This window comes from Setaria viridis, chromosome 8 (genome assembly GCF_005286985.2).
Source record: "Setaria viridis chromosome 8, Setaria_viridis_v4.0, whole genome shotgun sequence".
Taxonomy (NCBI): domain Eukaryota; kingdom Viridiplantae; phylum Streptophyta; class Magnoliopsida; order Poales; family Poaceae; genus Setaria; species Setaria viridis.
Window position 1 is genome coordinate 30,301,145 of NC_048270.2, and position 27,370 is coordinate 30,328,514.

Below are 27,370 nucleotides of genomic sequence, written 5' to 3' on the forward strand. Positions count from 1 at the left end.
AAAAGAATTTGATGATGGCCCATATACACCACCTTCCAATAGTGTTTCAAATACATGCTATCGGTTTCATCTAAACAATGGTTGCATGCCCGATATCCCTTGTTCGTCTGTCCGGATAGGTTACTAACTGCAGGCCAATCATTGATGGTTACAACGCAATGCTCCGAGAATTAAAGTTTTATATTTGTCCTCATCCCACACAGGTACACCTTTTTCCTTCCATAGCAGTAAACGTTCATCAACTAACGATCTTAGGTACACGTCAATGTCGTTGCTAGGTTGTTTTGGGCCTTGGATAAGGCTTGGCATCATGATGAACTTCTACTTAATGCACAACTAAGAAGGAAGGTTGAAGATACATAGGGTCACAGGGCCATGTACTATGAGCACTATCGAACTCACCAAATGGATTCATTCCATCAGTACTTAAACCAAACCTTATGTTCCTTGCGTCCATCTCAAAGTCTGGAAATTCTCTATCAACATTTCTCCACTAGGAATCATCTGCGGAGTGTATTAGCTTCTTATCTTGCTTACGTTCTTCTTTGTGCCATCGCATCAACTTAGCGTGCGCCTTTTTCCTAAACAAGCGCTTCAAACATGGTATTACAGGGAAATACCACATCACCTTTGTTGGAACTTGCTTCAAACATGGTATTACAGGGAAATACCACATCACCTTTGTTGGAACTCTCTTCTTGACAGGCTGCCCCTCAACATCACCAGGGTCATCTTGCCTAATCTTATACCGCAATTCCTCATAAATAGAACAAGCATCCAATTTCTTATATTCCTCGTCGCAATAAAGGATACAATCATTAGGACATGCATGTATCTTCTGTATATCCAATCCTAGAGGGCAAACAACCTTTTTGCTTCATATGTGGTTGAGGGAAGTTTGTTACCCTCGGGAAGCATCCTCTTTACAATTCTCAATAGCTCTCCAAATCCCTTATCGGTCAGACCATTTGCTGCCTTCCACTGCATCAATTCCAGTGTGCTACCTAAATTTTTGTGGCCCTGTTTACAATTGGGGTACAATAAGTTTTTATGATCCTCCAACATCTTCTCAAACTTCTTTGTCTCCTTCATATTTTCAAAGTCTTTCCTTGCATCTAGCAACACCTGACCTAGTCGTTAGCTGGTTCATCTTCTACAAAATCTTCTTCAGCCTCGCCCATTTCAAAATCTGCAAAGGCACCACCTTTAGCCTAGTTAGCTAGAATGTTGTTATCATCATCATCATTTTCACCGTCTTCCATTACAACTTCTCTTTCACCATGCTTGGTCCAAAGAGTATAGTTATCCATGAAACCCCAACAAAATATGTGGCCGTGTAGAGTTTTTCTATTAGAGTAATCCTTATTTTTTTTTGCACATTCTGCATGGACAGCACATGAAACCCTTCGATGACTTATTGGCCTCTACCGCTTCGAGAAAAGTCTTTAGGCCATTAATGAATGGCATGGAGCATCAGTCGCCGTACATCCATTGCCGGTCCATCTGCAAAAAGTTTTTAATTTACTTCTCCATTTGTAAAGCAACAAATGTTAAAAAAACTTTCTGAAAAATATTGCTGACCTTTTATATGTGGACCACTTTCTATGAGCAAATTAAATCCCTACAAATTTTGTGAGGAATTTCGGCAGCAACTCCCTTTGTCCCAAATTGTCATTAGCTTGAGTTCAACTATGTTATTTATGTAAAGCAACAAAATTAGTTGATTATTTTTGTTTCAACATTGTACTTATGTTATTTATGTAAAGCAACCAAAGTAATTAACACAATACATATTTGTCAATATCCAATACGAATTTCTCAATATCGAACATATAAAAATTCTACATTCTACATGCATGTATAAATTGAAAAACTCTCCATTCATTCTCACTCTAAAAAAGTACAAATTTCTCTAGCTACTAAGCAAAAAATATAGAATACTAATCATGAGAGGAGGGAGGAGTTCCTAACCTTTAGAACAGTTGGAAGAATAAAAATCCCCCCAAATCATGGGAAATATTGGCAGCACCTCCCCTAGGTTGCCATGGGAGTGAAGAAGCTTGAGCTCTTGGTCAAACCGTTGAGCTCAGGCTCGGGAAGAAAGAAGCATCTTATTCTATAGTTTGTACATTAGTACTGGTTGGTGGTTCTAGCCGGTACTAAATTGTGACATTTAGTACCGGCTGAAGCTAACAGCCGGTACACACGTACGTGAACACCATTTAGTACCGAGTGAAGCTACCAGCCAGTACTAAATGGCTTCCAGGGGAATCTAGCCATTGGCCATCCGGTCCCTATGCCACCATTTAGTACCGGCTGAGGCTCCAAACCAGTACTACAGGGGTTCTGGTGGTACTGTGCGTGACGACCGGTACTAATGTGTTGGAGAAATGCTCAATTTTCCAGTAGTGAGCAGTGATATCTAGCAACGAGTGTACTATAATTTAATAAGATTGCTGGCACATAACTATTTGCTAACTTGATTAAATGGAGTCTTGTAACAAAGGAAACTGACAGTTTTGAGTCAATGAATCTAGTCGCTCCACAAAAGACGGATACAATCCAGGTCGCTCCTTTCGTTTTCCAACATAAAATCGAGATAAGACTGATACAGTGATAGTGATACCCAACTCGATCGATTCGATCCGGCCCAATATATACATGTAGTCCTCTACTACCTTAGAGAAAGCACAACTGCTTGGTTCCATTCCATTTCCAGCTTGCATTGCAATGGCTAGGTCCCTCTCAGCTCTCCTCCTCCTCCTGGTGAGCTTAGCTTATGCGCAACCAGTGAATCATTAACCCCGGCCCAAAACCTAATTCGATCGTGTATAAAACCTAGCTAGAAAGGGTACAACAGATTATCACGATAAATTCACTTGTTCAAGTTGTATATGCGTTTAATTTGATTCTCATTTCTCAAGAATAATACATCTGTTCGGTAGCAGACTTAATGATATCTGTTACTTGTCCATTATGTCAAGATTAACAAGGATTGCTTTGCTTCTGCCTGCATGTGGGAACTAACAGGTCGCCGCCGTGGCAGCTTCAGCTCAGTACCAGGACGACTCGGTGGGCACGGCGTTCTTCCTCGACAAGGACCTGTACCCGGGCTCCAAGATGACGCTCCACTTCACCCTCGCCGCCGCCGGCGCCGCCCTCCCACGCGCCCTCGCCGACACCATCCCGTTCGCCTCCGCCAGGATCCAGGAGATCCTCTCCCGCCTCCCCGTCCCGGCCGGCTCCCCCGCCGCCGCGGCCGTGCGTTCCACCCTCGCCGCATGCGAGGCCGCGCCCGTCCCCGGCGTGGAGGCCCTGCGCTGCGTCACCTCCCCAGACTCCATGGCCGACCTCGCCGCCTCCATCCTCGGCACCCGGAACATCCGCGCGGCGGCGACCAAGCTCACCAGCACGGAAGGCGCGACGACGAGGCAGGAGTACACGATGGTGTCCGTCAGGCCCCTGCCGGTGGCCGGCGGCGACATGGTTGCCTGCCACCGCATGCCCTATCCGTACGCCGTGTTCGCGTGCCACGCAACCACCGCCGCCGTGTACGCGGTGAGCCTCGCCGGCGCCGACGGGACGACGGCCAAGGGGGAGGCCCTCGCGGCGTGCCACGCGGACGCGTTCCCGGGTATCTCGCAGTCGGCGTACGAGAAGCTCGGCGTGGAGCCGGGGAGCGTGCCCGTGTGCCACTTCCTGCCCCAGGACAGCATGCTCTGGATGCGCAACTGAAAATAAAGCTTGGCTTCAAAGTGGCGCGGCGCGAGCAAGTGCTACGTGTGTATAAAAAACTAAGTGGCTGATCACGTACTTGATCGCCTGTTCTATCGGCTACCGGATCACTGAAATGTAATACAGTATGTTGTGTGGGTGTGTAATAATCTCTATACGTAATACTATCCATGTACTCCCTCCGTTCTAAATTGCAGGTTGTTCCTAAATGCATAGTGAAGGGTAGAAAAGGGCGACCAGAGGGGGTGAATAGGAGCCAATTCAAAAAACTCTCCAATAAACTCGGCCTAAGTCCCAAAGTAACATTCAACCCTCTCTTCTAGCTATTATCAAGATCACGTAGTCACAGCGGACCTACTGACCTTTGGAACGATGCTAGGAAGGCTCGGAAACAACACGGAAGTAAACACAAAAGATTGAGGCAAAACTAAGCTCAAAACACCTTCCATGTACCGAAACTTCCGATCTCTTATTGGAACTTCCGAAAGTGCGATTGAAACTGTCTAGAAAACTCCGACAAGAGGTCCTCCACGGTTTTGTCGGAACTTCCAACCCTGTATCGAAACTTCCAGCACCTATCGGATGTATTGAGAAACTGCCGACAAAGGGCTCTCAGGCTTTAAAAAATAAATCATCGGAACTTCCGGTTCGGTGTCGAAACTTCCTGCAACTCAGAAAAACAGCCCGGAAAGTTTAAGTCAACGCTTCAAAATTCAATCAAATAACCTCCAAAATTCATGAAATTTTAACCATAGCTCTGTAATTGCCTAGTGAGTCTTTGCCCAAAAGGTCTCCTCAAAAATATCAATATTTCAATATGGATTTCACAGAATATGGTCAATAACACAAAAGAGAGAGAGTTTTGGGAAACTTCAAATTCAAACCGAATCCGTGAGGGTTTGAGGAAGGATCACATCAATGATGCTCACAAGGGTCATAGCAACAATTTCCCCTAACAAACCTCGCGAGATTTGGGCTCAAACTTGAAAAATGAAAATTCGCACGAAAATTCCCCGAAAATCCCAAAAAAGAAAAAGGGAGAAACAACAAGATTTAGCCATGGATTTGAGACACAAATTCGACTAAATCACGAAGACAACATATTTACAAGATGAGGACTAGCCTCCACCCTTCATCCTCCCCCTAGGATGGAGAAATCAAGAGAAAAGAAGCTCTCACCCTCTCATCTCTCTCTCTCCTCTCTCTAAGCACTTGGCTAGCCTCTAAGCAAATGAAAATAGGGTTCCAAGCACACCCCCAAACCAGCCAACTCCAATATATATAGTCCATGGCTGATGACGAAAATACCCATATAGCTACAACTAAGATAACCACCCATGCAGGGGTATTTTGGTCTAGTTTTTTGTAGATGCATCGGACGGACACGCCACCTTCACAACTTTACTTCGAGATGATGCCACGTGCCCTTCTTCTCAAAGCTCCAGCCGCACTGGGCTCGCCCCCGATTTTGAGGCCCAAACTGGGAAACCTGCCTGCACGGTGGTTTTGAGGCCCAAACCACCCAAACCGTCCATCTCCGCTTGGCCGCCATGCGACCTCCTCGATGTTGATGCGTGTCCAGCCTCCACCAAGCCTCCTACTTGACTCGATCGACACAATTTCCATCCGGTCATGTTCTCTCACCCTTTCATGCACCATGTGGATCGCCCATGACTCTGCCTGGACTCCTCGGGTCCCTCGGTCCAAGCCTACTCGTGTTCCCCCTACACCGCCCTTGGTCCATTGGCATGAACCTTTCGCTTGACCTTCACCGCATGCCGTCAGCCGCCATGTCACATCCTACACCTGCACATCACAAGCCAAGAGCAACATCATTCCACACAACATTGTCAATCACTTATCATCCAAGGGTGACCACCATTGATCCTCATATAGAAAAACTATGTACATAGAAAAGGTAAAACGATGTACAATTTGAAATGGTGGGAGTATTCCGTAAATATATGTATACCTATCGTGTTGTGTATACCTGCTTGCGGTCCACGCATGGGCTCCTGTGGGCTCAGCACATATGTGCATGGTGTGCAATTAATCTCTTTCGCCTTCTCTACCCTTCGATACAGTTGAAAAAGGTGACTCAGAGGCAAATCGCTTCCCGGAGTGGTGTTCATGGTGAGACCTTTTGCTTACTCTATAACTCCTCTGTTGTCATTTTTGTTGGTGGTGAGCCAGTGGCTTGGTCCTCCTGGTGGCTGGTGTATGCGTGGTGCATAGTGAGGGTGTTATCTGTGGGAGGTTTTGGCATCGACAATATTTTCTATGCTCACTGCATCCTTTGCATTGGTGTCCTAACCTTCTTTGCGATGTCAACGATGGCGTCGATTTCATTGCAAATGACATGGCGGTCGGTGTTCAGAGGAGTCTCAACAGACATATACTAGCAATGATGGTCAGATTTGTTAGAAGTTTAGGATCATCTAGGGTAGATCAGTGGGTGAATTGCTTACTCAGTTTGGTTCAAATCAAGTAACAGCGAATTTAGGAGAAGTAGGTGTTGGAGGTATGCCCTAGAGGCAATCATAGAGATGATGATATCTGATTGTATACATGATTTGTATATTGTGTTCATTGAATATCCATTAAAGGCTACTTGAATTGATCTGCAATTATGTGAATTGTATATGGAACTCTTTACTTGTATGGTTATTTTAAAAGTTGTCCCTAGTCGGAGTTCATATGTGGACACACATGAATATTAGACTAGTACATGTATTAGTTGATGACTATGTTTCACAAGTCATGAACATGGAGATGTCAAACTAATAATGTAGGCACATGTAGAGACATGTGCTAGGACTGACCCAACACAAGAAGTAGTTCTCTCTTTACACAACAAGTACGCTTTGTCCTTAGACCTGAGATTGTCGCATGTACTCAAGATGTGAATCGACTCACTTAGGGGCTATCAAACGCTACACCGTAACAGGGTAGTTATAATGGTAGCTTTCGGATTTGTCAGGAAGCATGCTGTGAGGCATGGTCAATCAAGATGGGATTTGCCCCTCTCTGGTTGAGAGTGATATCTCTAGGCCCCTCGAGTGATCGGATCCAAAAATGCATGGCCATGCTACGTACGGTTAAGAGTTAACCTACAAAGGGATTCCGAATCACAGGATCGAGAAAGAGCGGTCGGCTTGGAGCTAGACCAAATATCGTGAGGCAAAGGGAATAGCATGTACATGATGTTGTGACGGTTCGTCTGATATGATCTTCGTGTGCGTATAAGAGTTGGCACGTCTTGCTAGAGGCCGCTACCGACTATTGGGCCGAATAGGAGTACTCGGGCCATGTCTATACGTATCCGAACCCATAGGATCACACACTTAAGGGGCTAGAAGCCCAACTCGGATATGATCCGAGTTGGATCAGGTTTAGAAGTACTAATGGGCCTCAGACCCAGAGGCCCGTCAGGAACCTCTATAAATAGAGGGGTGAGGCGCCCTAGGGTTTCATCCCTTTTGGCCGAAACACATCTGCCGCGCTTCCCACGCCCTCACTTGTTGCAACTCGCGGACCTAGCAGTTTGGCTTGCGACGTTTCCTCCCTGCACGTGTGGATATCTTGGAGGTGTTGCACCTGCAGCACTTGGATGAGCCGCCGATGAGCCACGACGAGACGCCGACTAGCCACGACGAGCCGACGACGAGCCACGGCATGAGGATGACCTTGTTGCACGTGGACGAGCTACTGAGGAGCTGCTCAACGTTGACGTAATCGACTATGTGTTGGACTACGCTGATCGACTTCGCTGCCCTGACGCGATTCTGCATCTTCCGTACCAGTGCGTCGAGTGGTAATCCCGTGATCCATATACGGCAGTTTTCCTGGTTTACGCGGTAGAAAAATTTTGATCTGTGCTAGCGTAGCCTACCTCGTATCCCTACACTCTCGCACAGCCGCAAGCTCACCCCGGCGCCGTCGCTGCCTCCGCTGGCTTTGGGCGCGAAGGGGTGGCGGACCCGGCGGGGGAGGGCGCGGACCGGAGGGGGAGCGAGCGGGTGCCGGCGCCGAGGAGGAGTGGGGGCGCCACGGCGGGCCCATGCAGCGGCGCAAGGGAGCGGGGGCGGCAGATCCGGCGGGCGTCGGCGTGGAGGAGGGAGGGAGCGGCAGCGAGGGCGTCGGATCCGGTGGCACGAGGGGGAGTGGAGGAGGGAAGGAGCGACAGCGGGGTTGTGGAGGGAGCAGGGGCGGCACGAGGGGCGGGCCCATGCGGTGGCAGCGGGTGGAATGGCGATGGTTGGCTAGGCGGGAGAGAGGGTGGGAGAGAGAAGGGGGGACAGGGCAATAAAGGAGTGGTAGTGGGGGTCCAGGATGGACTTTAGTTACTTTTAGGAGGGGGTGGAGCTCCTAAAGTTTTTAGTCCCTCCTAAAGTTTTTAGGAGCTTTTAGGAGGGGATGTTTGGTTGTTTAGGCAAATTTTATCCAGATTTTAGCTCCTAAAAACTAGGGGTAACCAAACAGACCTAAACCTACCATTTCGAACTAGTTGCTGTTACCATCCTTTACTAATGCTCCTCGAAACTATTACCACTTGGTAACTGGTACTAAAAGTTACATTTATTACCTGTTGATGTAATCAATGGGTACTAAAAGATCCTCTAGAGATGATATTACAAAAAGCATTTCTTATCCAGGGTTGTAAATATTTTTTTGATAACTTTTACCGACCCGTACTAAAGGAGACAGATCTTCAGAACTTTTCATCTTGGTTTTTTTTTACCGTTTCAAAATTCTTGAATTAAGGAGGGTTTGGAACCAATACATAAACCATAATCTCTAATAGGGAGACCAATATGCTCTCCATGCATATGATGGATGTGGTCAGGGGCGGATCTAAGGCCCGGGCTGCTCGGGCTGCAGCCCGGGGCGAGACCATGGAGTCCCTTTAATATATGTGGTGTTTAGCCTAACAAAATGAGATTTAGGAGACAAGATTAGACTGTTTTAGACGTGATTCAACAGCTCAGCCCGGGGCGTAGTCCCGTTCTGGATCCGCCCCTAGATGTGGTGTTGGCATTTGCAGGGACCGATATTACATGGGTGGTGGTGCAGAGGCGGCATGGTCATGAGAGGTAGATTGCTTGAATATAATGTTACATAGAGATGCATCGGTGGTGCGATTGTGGATTGCGTGGTGATAGAATATTGTTGCGGTGGAGGTCGATGTTATGGGCGCTGTCGCGGCGTTAGTTGTTTTGATGGCTCATGTCGTGGTGGCCGACGAAGTCCACAATGAGCCTGATGAGCAGGTTCAGGCACGCAATGCCTACATGAAGCAGCTTGATAAACTGGATGAATTGGTTTTTGTGTAAATACTGCTATGCTGTTGTTAAACTCATATTTTCTTTTTGTAGACAATGATCCATATGTGGAACAATAGGTCAAAAACATTATGCTACCCCATCACTCAAATATAGCTTTGTTCAGGTGATCATTTCCATTCCTCCAGAGCTAAAGGTTCATTCAGAATTCGATTACTTGCATTCCAAAAATGCTAAACCACAGCATAGGCAGAGACTAAATGGTGAGCAAAATAAGCAATTTAGTAGAAGGTAGGCTTTGTACGTACAACGAAGGCGTAGCCGGTGACGGTTGCCCAGGAGTTGCCGAGCGTGGCGCCGGCGAGGTGGACGTCGCCGAGGTGGCCGGAGAACATCACCGACACCAGCGGAATGTCGTAGTAGGCCATGTTGGTGAGCACCATCGGCACCGCGAAACGCAGAGCTGCGCCTGCGCCTCCTCCGTGTCAACTATCCGGCCAAGCCATGCTAACCAGCATGGTAGCTGCTGCTCCCCTCCAACTTTGCCGGCGGCGAGGTCATCGCCCTTGCAGCGGTCGCCGAGCAGCGGAGCCGACGACATGTCGCTGGGTGGCGTGGAGCTACCGGCCGGGTAGACAGGTTCACCTCCTAGCTAGCTCGCTGATATTGGTATATAGGCTATGGATCAAGAAGTGCACCGTGGTTGTCTTGTGCATTTCTAGCCGGATGAACGTGGCGCAAAGTTGGTGGATGGTGTGGAATATTTGAGATCCGATGGACGCAGATTTTGTTAATTTTTAATTTGAAACATTTATGAAACTGGTCCATGTTCATTTATGTCGATTTGTGTGCGTTTGGTCTGCTGGCCAGCAAGAGCAGGTCATTCTCACCCTTCCATTGACCAGCATCTCGATCGATCTTCTCACGTGCCTCGCAGCCATCGCCGGTGGTTGACAGGATTATGGTGTCCTTAATTAATTGTTGTAAGTCGATAATCTTAAAAGAAATATGAAGTTGGCTGAGCTATGTTGTTCTTGAATACTCACTATGTAGAAAATCATATCATTTTGAGACAGATTTTTATATATAAGTATATAACGTCAGTAAAATTTAGAGTACTTAGGCATCTTGTAATGTTTACAATTATCCGTAAGAGATGGCAAACTGAGATGAGACGACATGTGGCACAATGTGTTTACAGGGATGGATGAGTGATTAATTAGATTTAATTAGACCGATATCATAAAATATTTATTAATTATAAAGTACTCCCTCTGTTTCAAACTATAGGTTCTTCTGCATTTTCTAGACATACACTACATCTAGGTATATATAAAAAAATATGCACCTAGAAAAGTCAAAACGATGTACAGGATGGACGGAGTAGGTAAATTTTTTGAGTGATTAGTGATAATGCTATGGTCATGGAGCAATCTTGTTTAAATACCATATGTGGCCAAAAGGAAATAAGATACCATGGGGAAGTTGAGATACATGAATAGGCAAAGCCAAATTATGCCCTTGTTTACTTCCCTTCAAAATCCCAACTTTGACACTATGCAAAAAGAAGATTCCCCATCACATCAAACTTGCGGTACATGCATGGAGTACTAAATGTAGATGAAATTAAAAACTAATTGCACAGTTTTGTTGTACTTTGCGAGACGAATCTTTTGAGCCTAATTAGTCAATGTTTGGACAATAATTCACAAATACAAACGAAATGCTACAGTTGCGCATTTATGGCAAAATGCCAATTTTGCTACTCCCAAATTGGGAACTAAACAAGGCCTATAGCGGAATGAAAACACATAATTGACGGATGGTGGACTGACAAATTTGACGATCTCAGGCTCAACTTTGACAGACAAATGCTCGATTGTCTCCATGACATTAATGTAGTGCCACAAATGATGTGGCACTATATTAAATGAGAGGTAAAGAAAAAAAGAACAAACTAGATCTCATGCAAGATCTCGTACAAGATAGTGTTTCAACAAGAAAATCAACGCACTACAAACTATTGAATTCTATATTGTGGGGGACTTGTGTCTACATGATTAGTGAGGCTGAAAGATGGTTGGCGAACTGAGCGTAATAGCTCAGATAGTAAGATTCATTATCATGGAATGAACATACCGATTAAGGATCGAGTTCTTGACTTTGTAATGATGCTTGCGTTTTCTTAAATTTATTGTAGGATTAACCGACGTTGTTCCATCCACGTCCCACATTTATTTCGAATACAAATATAAATTTGGATAATAAAATACAAATTCAAATGTATCGTACCACATTAGAAAATACTAGAAACGAATGCGGATATGCGGATATGGATGTCCATGTATCACATTTTTAACGGATACGAGAGCCAGCGGCTAGGCAACTTGATTATTACCATCCATGAGCTCATTAATTGTGTGTCACTGCACCAACCGACAGTTATTTTTTATGTGGCTATTACGGCGCCCCGCTTAAGAAACACGTGGTCCTATGCACTTATCTCGGGTGCATTACTTGATACTGCAGCGTGACTTCCGCACGGAGTTACCCTAGTACAGTACTCCATGTGCGCAGAAGAGCACAAAAAAGGGAGCAGAATTTCAACTTTGGTTAGCTGACCAAATATAGGATCCTAATTCAACAGTTCTTGGTATGCCAAATTTTTTCCAAAAAGTATAGGAATTACAAAACTCCAGGGATTAGTCACTAGTCACTTCCACATTGAAGTAACAATACCGTAAATAACGTGTCTATAACATGCATGGCGCAGTCTTGCAGACAAATTTATGACCAATATTTGTTCAAATTAAACTTTGCGGGGGCAACATTTGTCTATCATAATATAATGTTTGGGATGGTGTTCTTAATGAACTTCTTTTTTCACTCCACGTGTTTTTTTATGATAGGACCATCTAAGACGTACCTAATCTTCACGGACTGTCTTTGTTTTTTTATAAAAAAATATATTAATTACATAAGAAATATAGGCAACATAGTTAAGATACATTGTTTTATATTGATCTCAAGCAAAATACAATGGCATTCTACAGATTTCAAGGCGGAAGCAAGCAAAATACAATGGCATTCCACAGATTTCAAGGCGGAAGCAGGTTGTTGGTTGAGTGTTAGTTTGCTTCACAGGTTGGGGATCGCCCAAAAAGATGATCACCCTCGAACTCATCGTGCTCAGCGACAACAGAAGCTCAGCCCCTTAGGATAATTAATCTCGGGTGAGGCCCCGTAACCTCAAACGGTGAACCTGATGCGGAAAAGTAATTTTAGCCTCGCTATCCTAAGTTTTAACTCGAAGCCAGGAGGTAATTACTAATCCCCTGACTAGCCGAGTCTGACCTCGAGCACTCGAACCTAACCACGAGTGCTGAGTTGTTCGCTATCTTGTGCAGAGTCGCTGGTTCAGATCAGGAAGCAGGGCGCGAGGTTGAGCGCCTCTCGGACGCAAAGCTAAAGCGATTGGAACTCCCGAAGCTAGGATGGCTTTGGTCGCGAGGTCAAGGAGCGTGGAGGTATTGGAAACGTGAAGGCGTGATTTGTGGAACCATGTGAGAGCGTGAATCACGGAGCTGATTGAAGACGTGAGAAGCGTGACCCTAAGAGGACACAAGTCATACAAGTTACCATCTAAAAAGACCTCTATGTAAAGCATATTCTAGGAGTAGATGAATGAGGGTAATTGTAGGATGTAAAGTATCCCCCGTAACACTATAAAAGTGGAGTCCTACCCCAATGTAAACTCACGTTCATTTCATAGAATTGAATTGCAAGTGCTGCTTTAACATCATTGTGTTCGAACTTCGCTGAAACCTGTTTTCCAACATCACAGATCGATTAGCCAAAGTTGCTCTGTAGGAACTGAAAACGTTGTCACGTGGTTTGGCTGCAACGCATACGACGAATCTGGGTGGTTCATGGCCTCGAATTCCAAGTAAAAAATATAAGAAAAAGAAATGTTGCATCGACGTTTGGGAGAGAGGTGCTAAACTTTAGCACCCCTACTTTAGTCCATTTTAATCATTTGTGCTCCCAAATAGGTGAGCTAAAATTGGTGGACTAAATTTTAGCCCCCCACTAATCCTTTAGTCACTTGAGGGTAGCTAAAATGGACTAAATGGACTAAAAAGTGGTCCCCCGGACCACTTTCCCCCTGCCCCCTCCCCTCTCTCTCCTCCCCTCAGTCTCTCTCTCTCCCCGCCTCCTTCGCCCGAACCGCCGCCTCCGCCTCGCCCGCCGGTCCTGCCGCCTCCACCTCGCCGCCACCGCCTCCGGCCAACCCCGCCGCCTCTGCCTCGCCGCCACCGCCGCCGCCTCCGGCCGGCCCCGCTGCCTCCAGCCGACCCCGCTCGCCCCCGCGACCTCCGCGCCGGCCTCGCCCGCCCCCGCGGTCGCCGCCGGCCCCGCCCGCCCTCGCGGCCTCCGCGCCGGCCCCGCCGCCCCCACCAGCGCCTCGATAGGGCTCGCCACTGCCTCGCCGATCCCCTCCACCTCGCCTCGCTGGGCCTCGCCGGGATCCTCGTCGCGCCTCCGCCTGAGATGTGCCACGAGCAGGAAGAGGACGGCGCTTTGAGAAGGAAGAGGAGGGGGTGAAGGAGAGAGAGAAAGCAGGGGTAAATCTATCTTTTGTCAACACATGTGCTAAAATTTAGTCTCCTTCCCACCCTGAAGGGCTAAAGTTTAGCACCCCATTTGATGGTGCTAAAATTTAGTCCATCTTCCTCCGGAACAGGACCGTAGAAGAGATGAACAGTAGATGAGAATAGAGACAGCGATACAAATTATAAAATAATGTTGAACTGTGGGTCGGTAGGGTGACACCGCCAACGTCGAGATTCACAAAACCATTAATGACTCCGACATTGATTATCGCGTAGTTTAGTAAAGAATCCATGCTCAGGCGGCCGACACCGCCAACTTCGACATTCACAAAACCATTAATGACTCCGACATTGATTATCGCGTAGTTTAGTAAAGAATCCATGCTCAGGCGGCCGCATATATACCTGAAAAACGTAGCTGGAGCACTCCATCGGACAAGCAAGTGCTTCACGGAGCAAAGCAAGCAGCCATGGTGAGCATGGAGAGCCGGAGCCTCCTCGCTGCTGCCCCAGCTCTGGCAGTCGCCATCATCTTCCTCTCTACCGCCGCACCGCTGGCGTGCGCGGGATCCGTCGAGCACACATTTGTCGTAAGTTTGCACACAAATCGTGAATAGACTTTCACCAAATTCGGGCACTACAACACACTCGCTTATGCTTGATTTGTTGGAAAATATTGTAGGTGAATCAGACGAAGATGATGCGCCTGTGCAAGGAGACACTGGTCACCGTGGTGAACGGGCAGCTCCCAGGGCCGACCATTGAGGTCACAGAAGGAGACTCGGTGACTGTTCATGTCGTCAACAGGTCACCTTACAACATTACGATCCACTGGTAAGCGATGATGGCATAAAAATAAGTTCATTTCCACAGGTCACTTGACAGCATTAAAAGAAGGACACTTCCGATTAAACATATAATGAGCTAGTTCGATCGACCCCAGGTGACACTCGTGGCAGGCAACCGATTTACAGGATATCGTAGGAGCTCAATGTTGCCCGTTGTTGTTTATTATGTTAGGAAAGGATTAGTTCCTATATAATCTTTATATGGTGGTGTTGATCTTTTTTTTTTCCAATGTGGACTCTTATTTTTATTTGAGGTGTCCAGATTGACTTGTATCTCACAGTTGATTTTCACCATCGCAATCTGGATCCGCTCGATAAACTATGTAGATTTGACGCATTTCTAATGATTAACTTGGTAATTTAAAGCCCCTGTGATTAAACTTTGAGCCACCATTTTCAGTCAACTACAAAGACAACTGTGTTTTTCAAAAAAAAAGTAATATTGTTATTATTATCATTTCTGATTACATAAATGCATTTTGTGGTTCCTGATGCAGGCATGGAGTAAAGCAGTTTCGGAACTGCTGGGCTGATGGGGTGCCTATGGTCACCCAATACCCTATCCAGCCGAACAAAGATTTCACTTACCGGTTCAATGTCGTCGGGCAGGAAGGCACTCTGTGGTGGCATGCTCATGTCCCCGGCCTACGGGCAACCCTCCATGGCGCATTCATCATTCGGCCAAGGCTTGGGGCTGAGTCATATCCATTTCCTAAGCCTCATAAGGAGATCCCGGTTATTATAGGTTTGTGTACCTTTCTGATATTGATTGCTGATCATCTGAGAACATAAACGTTTTCTAGGAGCAATTTTTAATTGGGACCCATTTGAGGAGAAGAAAATGTGAAGTCCTCTGGGAAATGAATTATGCAATTTCGCCATGCTTGTGCAACTACCTAGTAGATGTGAAATGATCCTGACGATTACAGGGGACTGGTGGGAGGAGGACCTTGCAGAGATGGCCAGGAACATGACGAAGGGCATCTTTTTGTCTGATGCTAGTGCCTCCACAGTCAATGGCTTGGTCGGAGATCTCTTCAATTGCTCCGGTAAGCAGTTATTTAATTGATGTACAGTAGCCCACTGGCTCTGTTTTAATGTCATTTAGTGCATTTCAACAGCTGGTTTGACTGATAATTCGCTAGAAGATGGGTGATCGACTATTTACAACTGTGTTAGGTGAAAAAATATTGGAGACTTGTCCATGTCGATACCGATACATCCTTTTCTTTGGCTCTGTTTTTATTATAATTCATCTTTCAGGTGTCACAAAAGAAGGATATGTTCTGGATGTGGAGCCTGGCAAGACCTACCTGCTACGAATAATCAATGCCGGCCTCTTCTCTGAGTTCTATCTTAAGATCGCTGGGCACAAGTTCACGGTGGTTGCTGCCGACGCTAACTACGTCAGCCCCTTCACCACAGATGTCATCGCAATCGCAGCTGGCGAGACAGTGGATGCCCTGCTAATTGCCAATGCAGCCCCTGGCAGGTACTACATGGTCGCCCTACCCAATCAGGCACCATTGCCTGACACCCAAACTCCGGAGTACGCTACAAGGGGGATGGTGCGGTATAAGGTCAGCCACAGCACCTGCACTAGCTCAACGGCAGTGAGCTCATGCCAGGGTACAGAAGAAGAAGAAAAAGGATATCGAGGTACATCTGGTGATGCTCCAATAGTGCCTAAGATGCCTGATATACATGACACAATTACATCGTTCTACTTCCATGGCAACCTGACCAGCCTGCACCACCAAGGGCAACTTCCAGTCCAGCAACAAGTCGATGAGCGCCTCTTCATCGTGCTTGGCCTCGGCACCATCTGCAAGAAAGGCCAGTTCTGTAAGAGGGGTAGCAGTGACGAGGACCTCCTAGTGGCCACGATGAACAATGCTTCCTTCCAGCACCCCACAGCGATACCGACACCACTACTAGAAGCGCACTACTACCACACCGGCCTCATCAATGCCACGACACAAGAGCTTCCGAAGAGGCCACCGAAATTGTTCAACTTCACCGATGAAGCCTTAATCCCTACTGGACCCAAAGAGATGCAGCTAGAGCCAACTCACAAGGCGACGTTGGTCCGGAGGTTCCGACACGGTGCTGTGGTGGAAATAGTCTTTCAGAGCACAGCGATCCTACAGGGCGACTCCAATCCAATGCACCTACATGGGCATGACATGATTGTGCTTGCACAAGGCCTTGGCAACTATGATCCAGCGAAGGCCGTGGCCACGTACAACCTGGTTAATCCACTAGTAAAGAACACTGTGCTTGTCCCAAATCTTGGGTGGATCGCCATCCGATTTGTCGCCAATAATCCAGGTGTGTATAAGATTTGAATCCTAGTTTCATGTTGGAAAATATTATGTGGAGACCCCTATCTTGGTTTAATCGTGGAAAGCCCTAGTTAACCTCCCTTGAATATATTTTTGTATAGGTCGTCGATTGTTGGAAATAGTCTTGTGAACTTGTTTATTTGAAGTTTAGAGAAAATCTTGCTAAAAGGTAGAAGATTGGACTTCACTAGCAGCATAACATTATGTTTGTTCCATTTATTATTTTAGACCATGAAAGTCCTCAAGACGTTCGAGTTTGCTGTTGTTAATTATCACGCCATGCGTTATAAGGCCTAAACTGTTGTAGGAAAGGAAATAGCGCAAAAATTTCTAGAGCCACAAAAACAAGTCTTATGATAAAATAGCGCAAAATTTTATCAGTAAGAAATTATTCATCTTCTCCTAAATTTTATTTCCTTCTACCTCAAATATAAGCCTATCAAGGCTCATGTTCTTCAATTCAGGTTTGTATTGCAATGACCATATTGAATAATACTCAATTAACAAAATTATTACGGTGCTTTGTTCATTTAAACTAAAAAATTGATAACTTTAGAAAGGCGTCGGATAAAATAGGAAAGTGGAATCAAAATTATGTCTGAAAGTTGTTTGACTACTATTTGGTGCATTGTGAGAATGACCACTTACATTTATACTTGGTATCTGAAGGAGTCAATTTTTTAAGCATTCCACGAGACTTCAATATAATTATCCAGAGTTGTATTCCTAGGAAATTATTCAATAAAATTTATTATAGTGTTTTTCCGATTCGCACCCATATTTGTTTGTCTAAGTTGCCTGCCAAAGCACCTCTTGGCGCCAAAAACTAACTTATAGTCTTTTATGTTGTACAGGGGTATGGTTCATGCATTGCCACTATGAGTTTCATCTATCGATGGGCATGGCAGCAGTATTTATTGTAGAGGATGGACCAACAAATGACACATCTCTCCCTCGATTGCCAGTGAATTTTCCGACTATTGGTCAAGACATCAATCTCATGCCCAATGACTTATATCTCAAAACTATGAAAAGTTAAAACTAGTGCACAAAGGGAGTACCTGTGTATGTATGAAGACAACTCCTATTACTTATTTTGAATAAATGGTTATGAATAATGAATGTTCGTAATGAGATAAATGTACATATATTATTAATGTCAAACTTTATTGAACTGATAAAATGTCATGCGCCTAACAATTTGGATTGAAAAGATGTCGAACTAGTCATGGTTGCATCGCCACCCGAACAATACCTTATCCATGTCGGCCAATCAGTACCGGCCGAAAACCAGAAGGGCCATCTACATTGGCTGAGCAGCCAAACCGCAGAGGGCTTGAAAACAATGACCAGCTTCACTGCACAATATCTGTACTAGCATGAAGAAGCCTGGCATCGATAATATCCGTGTCATCCATGCTGAGCTTCCATTAGCATTGGCACAGACATATATCATCTCTCAAGAAGCCCCGGATATGTAAAAGTATGTTGTTGGCGCTACCATTTTACTGACCACATGACAAGCATATGCAATTACTTGGATTTAAAGTTGAAGCATAGTTATATTTTTTTCACACGATGTCGAGAAGGAGAAGACCGCAGGCACAATTCAGTGAATCATGATCAAGTATTGTCGAGGAGGAGGAGAAGACCGCAGGCACTCATTTGCTGAAGGAGTCACGTTTTGCAGGCAATGCAGCAACTTATTCGGAAGTTCAACACACTGAATAGTATTGTCTTCCTTGCAAACTCTTCCACAAGCTGGAGTGCTAACTTGCATTCCAGGAGTGGGAGAACATTCTAGAAAGACTGACATTTTTTTCAGCATGTTTGGTTCGGGAACCATGCCCCCTAAGCCCTTTCATGCATACTTCTCCAATAAGAGAATCACTCCAAGATGAAGGAACATCTTGCTCGGCGTCCTCGGAATTTTGGTGCAAAAATATTTGTAATATCTTCTGGTCATGAGCTTCTCGTCATCCACGATCATCAAAATATTATCGTGGTCTGTAGGCTGTAATGCTCACACGATTGGTCCCCCGAAAGCTATGAGTAGCGATGGGTAGAATACGGAAATTCATGACGCCATGCACGATCCATAGTCCCAGGCCTTCCCAGATCTAGTGGAATGACATCACGAATCATAACATCACCGTGTCCACATAATGAAAACTTCACCTTCACCTTGTGTACATATAAACCGCGGTTATTTATCCATGAAATATGTGGCCTCGTATGATGCATCCGCGACAGTCCCAAAACATTCACAAGACATTCACTTGCAGCATTGATGACAGAGAATTGATCCACAATCGTAGCACATGTACCCGCAACAACTTCACAGCGAGTGTAGCACATGGAAAGATCAGGATCCACGGTTGGATCCTGCTCATAATTTTGCAATGCAGTGCCCAGAATCGTGGTAGCAATCATAAAAAAAATCTCAAATAGTAAAGTTAACAGCAGATATACCGTGACCAACTTAGCAAAACTGATACGACCTGATAAGGACATGCTTGCTGTGCACAGGATCGATCTGTCTCAATCTTTGACGGTACTAATCACTTACAGAATTTAGTCTCAATAGTATGGCTGTCCAATATATGCTCCCTATCTAAATTCAGTTGTCGTGATTATTTGCAGACTAGGAATAGTGATAGACTAATCTGAAAATACTAGCAAAACAGATACTGCACAAGATATAGCTTCTTGTACAGAGCCAATTAACTGGAATATGAACAACAGCATTCATAGCTATCTTCTTTTAAATCAGGCAACAGCTGGACACTCTTACAGCCACAAGATGGAAATCTCCACAGACACGGCTCAAATTAGCCTGACTAAAATGCACTTAAATCAGCAAGCCAATTTGGTCGTCCGTCAGATTTCATCTGATAAACCACTTACTCAGGATCGAGAAGCATTGCTCACACGAAAGTAAGTGGCTACGAGATTACAACATTCCCATCACATTAACATAGTTCAACAACTTATTACATCAGAGTTTTTGAAATTCAAATAGAATTTGCAAGATTTTAAACAACAAAAAGTAAAACGAGCGGAAGCTACACGTCGATACACAATACCATGGTGAAGCCGACCATGATATCAATGATCCTTGTCCCCGCCGTCTGAGGAGGTATCCCACTCGGCTGTCCAACCCGGAGGGAGCTAGGTAGACCAAGTAAGACTAGCACCCAAAACAACAGCAAACCTGAAACAGATAGCCACAAGCAAGGTTGAGTATACTAATACTCAACAAGGCTTACCCGTCAGGCGGTAACTACTCCACCGACTCCTAGACATGCAAGGCTTTTTGGCGGTGGGTTTGTTTTTGCCAAAAGCGACTAGAGTTGGTCCTTACTTTCAATATTTTAGCTCAGATTCTAATTTCATTAACCAGTCTAGATTAGCAACTTATACTAAGCAAGCATTGTTTCCAAACAATTAAAGAACAAGCATCAAGATTAATATCATCATCATGTTCCATCTTTACTCAGTGCGGAATAGCGATCAAACAGTCTCAAACTGTGAGAGGCAGATGAATCGATTCGAATTTATTAACCATGCATGACAAACCTAATCGATTCAAAGTTGCTTACCGATCTACCTTGTTTGCTAGCGGTGATGCTAAAGCTCACTAGTAGACTTGTTAGTTGTGGATCCTGAATCACTAAGTATCAATAGAGGGATATTGATTTTAGTGGGAGTAGATTCTGTTAAATAGTTTAATGTCATTTGCTCTGTCAAGGATACGTTTGTCTTAGTGTATTTTGCATTACTTTTGTTGTAGATTAAATGGCACCTAGCAGCACCACACCATTTGCTTTGCGTTCAGTCCTTAAGAAGGACAAGTTGAATGGAACAAATTACTCGGATTGGATCCATAACCTGAGAATAGTTCTCAGGGTTAAGAAAAAGGAAGATGTTCTAGACAACCCACTACCAGAAGAACCTGCTGATGATGCACCTGCTACTGTTAAGAATGCTTACAAGAAAGCATGTGATGCTAACCTCGAAGTAAGCTACCTTATGTGTACTTGCATGGAACCCGAGCTGCAGATGCAGTTAGAAACAAACCATGAGGCGCATGATATGATTGTGGCACTTAGAGACATGTTCCAAACACAGGCTAGGACTGAAAGGTTCAATGTGTCTAAGGCCTTTGTGGAGAGCAAGCTAGCAGAAGGCGCAACAGTAGGACCACACGTAATCAAGATGGTTGGTTACACTCAACGGTTGGAGAAGCTGGGCTTCCCACTGGGCCAAGAGTTGGCCACTGATTTCATTCTTTCATCTCTTCCGTCCAGCTATGGGAACTTCATCTCGAACTACCATATGCATGGGACGAAGAAGGGTCTGAATGAACTGTGTGGCATGCTTAAAACAGCAGAGGCTGACATTAAGAAAAGCGCTAGTAGTAGTCATGTGATGGCTATACAGAACAAGCCTAGCTTTAAGAAGAAGGGCAATTCTTGGAAGAAGAAGGGCAAGGCTGGAACGTCCAAGCCAAACCCAACGCCCAAGGTTAAAGCTGGACCTGGACCTACTCCAGACAAAGAGTGTTTTCATTGCCATGAACTTGGTCACTGGAAGAGAAATTTGCAAGCAGTACCTAGCTTCGTTGAAGAATGGCGGAAGTAAGAGTACTTCCACCTCAAGTACGCTTGTTATTAATGTTATAGACAACATATTTCTCGCTGATACAATTATTAATTCCTGGGTAGTTGATACCAGATCGGTTGCTCATATTTGCAATTCAATGCAGGGAATGATAAGAAGTAGAAGCATGGAAAGAGGAGAAGTTGATTTCCACGTAGGGCAATAATGCAAGAGTTGTTGCGTTGACCGTCGGGACGATGCAACTCCACCTCCCGTCAGGATTTATTATGGAGTTGAATAATTGTTATTTCGTTCCTAGTTTAAGTCAAAACATTTTGTCTCCTTCATGCTTGATGAAGGATGGTTATTCATTTGTGAGTGAAAATAATGCTTGTGTGATCTCTAAGAATGATATGTTTATGTCTTTTGCACCCATTGTGAATGGATTATTTGTTTTAAATCTTAATGGTTCACCTGTCTGTAATGTAAGTGTTAAAAGGTCTCGGCCTAATGATTTGAGTTCCACCTACTTGTGGCATTGTCGTTTGGGTCATATAAGTGAAAAATGCATGAAAAAGCTCCATTCTGATGGACTTCTAACTTCGTTTGATTTTGAATCATACGAGACATGTGAGGCTTGCTTGCTAGGCAAGATGACCAAGACACCTTTCACAGGTTTTCCTCAGAGAGCAGTAGACTTGTTAGAACTCGTACATAGCGATGTATGCGGACCAATGAGCACGACGGCTAGAGGAGGATTCTAATACTTCATAACTTTCACTGATGATTTTAGTAGATATGGCTATATCTACTTGATGAGGCACAAGTCTGAAACCTTTGAAAAGTTCAAGGAATTTCAGAATGAAGTTGAAAATCAGCGTGGCAAGAAAATTAAGGCCTTACGATCTGATCGTGGAGGCGAGTATTTGAGCCACGAGTTTAGCAATCATCTAGAGAGTTGCGAAATTGTTCCACAACTTACGCCGCCTGGAACACCTTAGAGAAACAGTGTATCCAAGCGACGTAATCGAACTTTGTTAGACATGGTTCAATCAATGATGAGCCAGTTGGACCTACCATTATCATTTTGGGGATACGCTCTAGAAACAGTAGCTTTCACACTTAATAGGGTACCATCTAAATCCGTAGTTAGGACACCATATGAGATGTGGACCAAAAAAGTTCCCAGTTTGTCTTTTCTAAAGATTTGGGGATGTGAAGTGTTTGTCAAGCGACTTTAGTCGGACAAGATCACATCCAAGTCGGATAAGTGCATTTTTGTGGGATATCCAAAGGAAACTTTAGGATATTATTTCTACAACCGGTCAGAAGGCAAAGTGTTTGTCGCTCGGAACGGGGTTTTCCTAGAGAAAGAGTTTCTCAAAGGAGAAAAGAGTGGAAAGACAGTGCATCTTGAAGAAGTTCAAGATGAGCTGATCAGGCAAGAATCAATGAGTGAAGCTAACGTAGCAGAACAAGTTGAGATACCTATGGCAAGAGAAGCACCACCACAACCACGAAGGTCGGCAAGGCTCCGCGAAATGCGGGAGATATTATTGTTGGACAATGATGAGCCTGCGACATATGCAGAAGCAATGATGGACCCAGACTCCGAAAAATGGCAAAGTGCCATGCAATCCAAAAAAGAGTCCATGGGAGACAATCAAGTTTGGAACTTGGTTGACCCGCCTGATGGTGTTAAAGCCATAGAGTGCAAGTGGATCTATAAGAATAAAAAGGACATGGATAGAAATGTTCACATCTGTAAAGCACGACTTGTCGGAAAAGATTTTCGACAAGTTCAAGGAGTTGACTACGACAAGACCTTCTCGCCCGTAGTGATGCTTAAGTCCATTCGGATTATTCTAGCTATAGCTGCATATTTCGATTATGAGATATGGCAGATGGATATCAAGACAGCTTTCCTGAATGGAAACCTAGCTGAGGACATGTATATGATACAGCCCAAGGGTTTTGTCGATCCAAAAAATGCTGGAAAACTATGCAAGCTTCAGAGATCCATTTATGGATTGAAGCAAGCATCTAGGAGTTGGAACATTCGTTTTGATGAAGTGGTCAAAGGCTTTGACTTCACCAAGAATGAAGAAGAGTCTAGTGTTTACAAGAAGATTAGTGGGAGCTCTGTAGTATTTCTAATCTTATATGTGGATGACATATTGCTGATTGGAAATAACATTCCTATGCTTGAGTCCGTAAAGACTTCACTGAAAAATAGTTTTTCGATGAAGGACTTAGGGGAAGCAGCATATATTCTGGGCATTAAGATCTATAGAGATAGATCGAGAAGGTTTATAGGATTAAGCCAAGATACTTACATTGACAAAGTGTTGAAGCGGTTCAGCATGGAAGAGGTGAAGAAAGGGTTCTTGCCTATTTCACATGGCATACATCTCAGCAAGACTCAGTGTCCTTCGGCTGCTGATGAGCGGGATCGCATGAGTAGAGTGTCATATGCCTTGGCTATTGGATCTATCATGTATGCAATGATCAGTACTCGCCCAGATGTTTCATATGCGCTAAGTATGACAAGCAGACACCAATCTCATCCAGGTGAGAGTCACTGGACAGTGGTGAAAAACATTATTAAGTACTTAAGAAGGACTAAAGATATGTTCCTCATTTATGGAGATGAGGAGGAGCTCGTTGTAACAGGTTACACCTATGCTAGTTTCCAAACTGACAGAGATGATTCAAAGTCACAATTAGGATTTGTGTTAACATTAAATGGTGGTGCTGTTAGTTGGAAGAGTTCCAAGCAGGAGATAGTGGCCAATTCTACGACAAAAGCTGAGTACATTGCGGCTTCGGAAGCCGCGAAGGAGGGTGTTTGGATAAGGAATTTTCTTATTGAGGTTGGTGTGTTACCAAATGCATCCAGCCCATTGAATCTCTACTGTGACAACAATGGGGTAATTGCGCAAGCAAAGGAGCCAAGGAATCACCAGAAGAACAAACACGTTATGCGGCGATTTCATTTCATTAGAGACTTCGTTAATCAGGGTGAGATCAAGATATGCAAAATACATACGGATTTGAATATTTCTGATTCGTTGACAAAACCTCTCCCGCAATCTAAGCATGATGCGCACATAAGAGCTATGGGTATTAGATATATTCTAGATTGACTCTAGTGCAAGTGGGAGACTGTTGGAGGTATGCCCTACAGGCAATTATAGAGATGATGATATCTGATTGTATCCATGATTTGTATATTGTGTTCATTGAATATCCATTAAAGGCTACTTGAATTGATCTGCAATTATGTGAATTGTATGTGGAACTCTTTACTTGTATGGTTATTCTAAAAGTTGTCCCTAGTCGGAGTTCATGTGTGAACACACATGAATATTAGACTAGTACATGTATTAGTTGATGACTATGTTTCACAAGTCATGGACATGAAGATGTCAAACTAATAATGTAGGCATATGTAAAGACATGTGCTAGGACTGACCCAACACGAGAAGTAGTTCTCTCTTTACACAACATGTACGCTGTGTCCTTAGACCTGAGATTGTCGCATGTACTTAAGATGTGGATCGACTTTCTTAGGGGCTATCAAACGCTAGAAGCTAGACCAAATATCGTGAGGCAAAGGGAATAGCATGTACGTAATGTTGTGATGGTTCATCTGATATGATCTTCGTGTGCGTATAGGAGTTGGCACGTCTTGCTAGAGGCCGCTACCGACTATTGGGCCGAGTAGGAGTACTCGAGCCATGTCTATACGTATCCGAACCCATAGGGTCACATACTTAAGGGGCTGGAAGCCCAATTTGGATATGATCCGAGTTGGATCAGGTTTAGAAGTACTAATGGGCCTTGGACCTAGAGGCCCGTCAGGAACCTCTATAAATAGAGGGGTGGGGCTCCCTAGGGTTTCATCCTTTTTTGGCTGAAAACACATCTGCCGCGCCTCCCACGCCCTCGCCTTGTTGCAACTCGCGAACCTAGCAGTCCGGCTTGCGACACTTCCTCCTTGCACGTGTGGATACCTTGGAGGTGTTGCACCTGCAGCACTTGGACGAGCCACGACGAGTCGACGACGAGCCACGATGAGCCGACGACGAGCCACGGCACGAAGACGACCTTGCTGCACGTGGACGATCTACTGAGGAGCTGCTCGACGTCGACGTGATTGACTACGTGTTCGACTATGCTGATCGACTTTGCTGCCCCGACGCGATTCTACATCTTCCACACCAGTGCGTCGAGTGGTAATCCCGTGATCCATATACGGCAGTTTTCCTGGTTTACGCGGTACAAAAATTTTGTTTTGCGCTAGCGTAGCCTACCTCGTATCCCAACAGTAGGTAGAGAGAGAGAGAGTAGAGATAAAGGGAGGGGTCGATACCTTCTGGTAGGCAGAGGAGGTACAGGAGGAAGAAGCTGCCATGGCAGCAGGTACGCAGTGTGGGGCGGCAAAGTCCAGTGTGACGGTGAAGGCGATGGCGCTTCCCGTTGCTCACAGCGCCCCTCTCGATCGGTCTAGGCTTAGGAACTTCGATGGTGGGCTGGCAGCTCAGATCAACCTTGTGTCTTGTGCCCCAGCCCCCACCATCCTTTTATGGCGCTGCATGACGGGGGGCCATCTGCTAGAAGAACCAGCTGAGCGCCTCTGATTAGGGCATGGAACAAGGGCCCAATTAGCCATTGGGCCAACTGGTGGAGATCAAATTAACATTCTCCCCCTTGATCTCACCTTATGACTTAAACTTAACTTACTTTATCTTGTTCCCATTCCATCACAGATCAGTGCATAGAGCATGCCTCATCGTCACGGTCAGTTGCCATTAGATTTAACAACTACAATGCACCTCTCTATTTCGAAACAGATACTCAACTAGGCCCTTAGTATCCAGAAATCATAGGCTTTCCTGTAAACCCATGTTGACTGTGTGTTCTCTAAACACACTGGGTGGTAAGCCTTTGGTAAGTGGATCCGCAAGTACTTGCTTGGTACTTATACGCTTAATGCTTTCTGAATGATTCTGGATTTCCTCCTTTACAACATATAACTTAATGTCAATGTGTTTGGCAGCACACTTGATTTGTTGTCATAGGAGTGAATTACTTTAAATGGTTATTGTTGCTGACAACCATTGTTCATTCCGGGTACAAGTTTTCTTAACCACTTTTGCCTGTCCCTTAAGCCTCATAACAAGTTATACTATAGGTATGCATCATTGATGATACCACAACTGTTTCTGTGGAGCTTTTCCACAATAAAACTCCAACTGCGAGTGTTACCAACTACTATGGATTTCACTACACATCTTGCCAAAACTAAACATTTGTACCCACAACTATTTGAGAGTACTTGTTCTTTCTTACTCATCATGAGGCCTATGATACTTTGCAAAATTGCAAGACATTCTTAACTCCATTCCAATGATTTATATCTGGACTGGGCTTCTGCCAAAATATCCTGAATACGTGAGCTATGTCAGGGTAAGTTCTTCCTTATGCACTTATTAAGCTTCCAACAACTAAACATATGGAACCATGTACATTTGATCGATCTCATATTGGTTCCTGAAACACTGAAAGTTGCCATAACTATTACCCTTGGACTGGGCTTCTGCCAAAATATCCTGAATACGTGAGCTATGTCAGGGTAAGTTCTTCCTTATGCACTTATTAAGCTTCCAATAACTAAACATATGGAACCATGTACATTTGATCGATCTCATATTGGTTCCTGAAACACTAAAAGTTGCCATAACTATTACCCTTGACTATAGGAGCAGGCGTAGGCTTACTCGCATGCATACTTTATTTCTTTAGGATCTTTTCCAAGTATGCCTTTGCGATAGAACTAATACCCCTTTTCTTCTATCTCGGTGAATTTCAATTCCTAGAACGAACGACGCTTCACCGAGATCATTCATATTGTAACTTGAGAACAAAAACTTCTTCTTCCA

General features: G+C 44.7%; 2 protein-coding genes and 1 pseudogene across 2 annotated transcripts; all 3 read left to right on the top strand.

The window, feature by feature from the left end:
• The window catches only part of LOC140220277 (receptor-like protein EIX1), a 76,992-nt pseudogene that overhangs the window by 25,181 nt on the left and 24,441 nt on the right, over positions 1-27,370 (top strand).
• Positions 2,625-3,926, top strand: LOC117833097 (BURP domain-containing protein 6). The gene is made up of 2 exons (XM_034712483.2): positions 2,625-2,766; positions 3,031-3,926. The coding sequence occupies exons 1-2, from the start codon at positions 2,731-2,733 to the stop codon at positions 3,733-3,735; spliced, it is 741 nt and encodes a 246-aa protein (XP_034568374.1). The 5' UTR covers positions 2,625-2,730; the 3' UTR covers positions 3,736-3,926.
• On the top strand, positions 14,031-17,954 carry LOC117833094 (laccase-15). The gene is made up of 6 exons (XM_034712481.2): positions 14,031-14,220; positions 14,313-14,464; positions 14,976-15,223; positions 15,408-15,527; positions 15,742-16,809; positions 17,678-17,954. The coding sequence occupies exons 1-6, from the start codon at positions 14,101-14,103 to the stop codon at positions 17,860-17,862; spliced, it is 1,893 nt and encodes a 630-aa protein (XP_034568372.1). The 5' UTR covers positions 14,031-14,100; the 3' UTR covers positions 17,863-17,954.

Coding starts and splice junctions, on each gene's coding strand:
- LOC117833097 (XM_034712483.2), top strand. CDS start 2,731: ATGGCTAGGTCCCTCTCAGCTCTCCTCCTCCTCCTG. Junction 2,767..3,030: donor CAGCTCTCCTCCTCCTCCTG/GTGAGCTTAGCT, acceptor GGGAACTAACAG/GTCGCCGCCGTGGCAGCTTC.
- LOC117833094 (XM_034712481.2), top strand. CDS start 14,101: ATGGTGAGCATGGAGAGCCGGAGCCTCCTCGCTGCTGCCCCAGCTCTG. Junction 15,224..15,407: donor GGAGATCCCGGTTATTATAG/GTTTGTGTACCT, acceptor TGACGATTACAG/GGGACTGGTGGGAGGAGGAC. Junction 15,528..15,741: donor AGATCTCTTCAATTGCTCCG/GTAAGCAGTTAT, acceptor TTCATCTTTCAG/GTGTCACAAAAGAAGGATAT.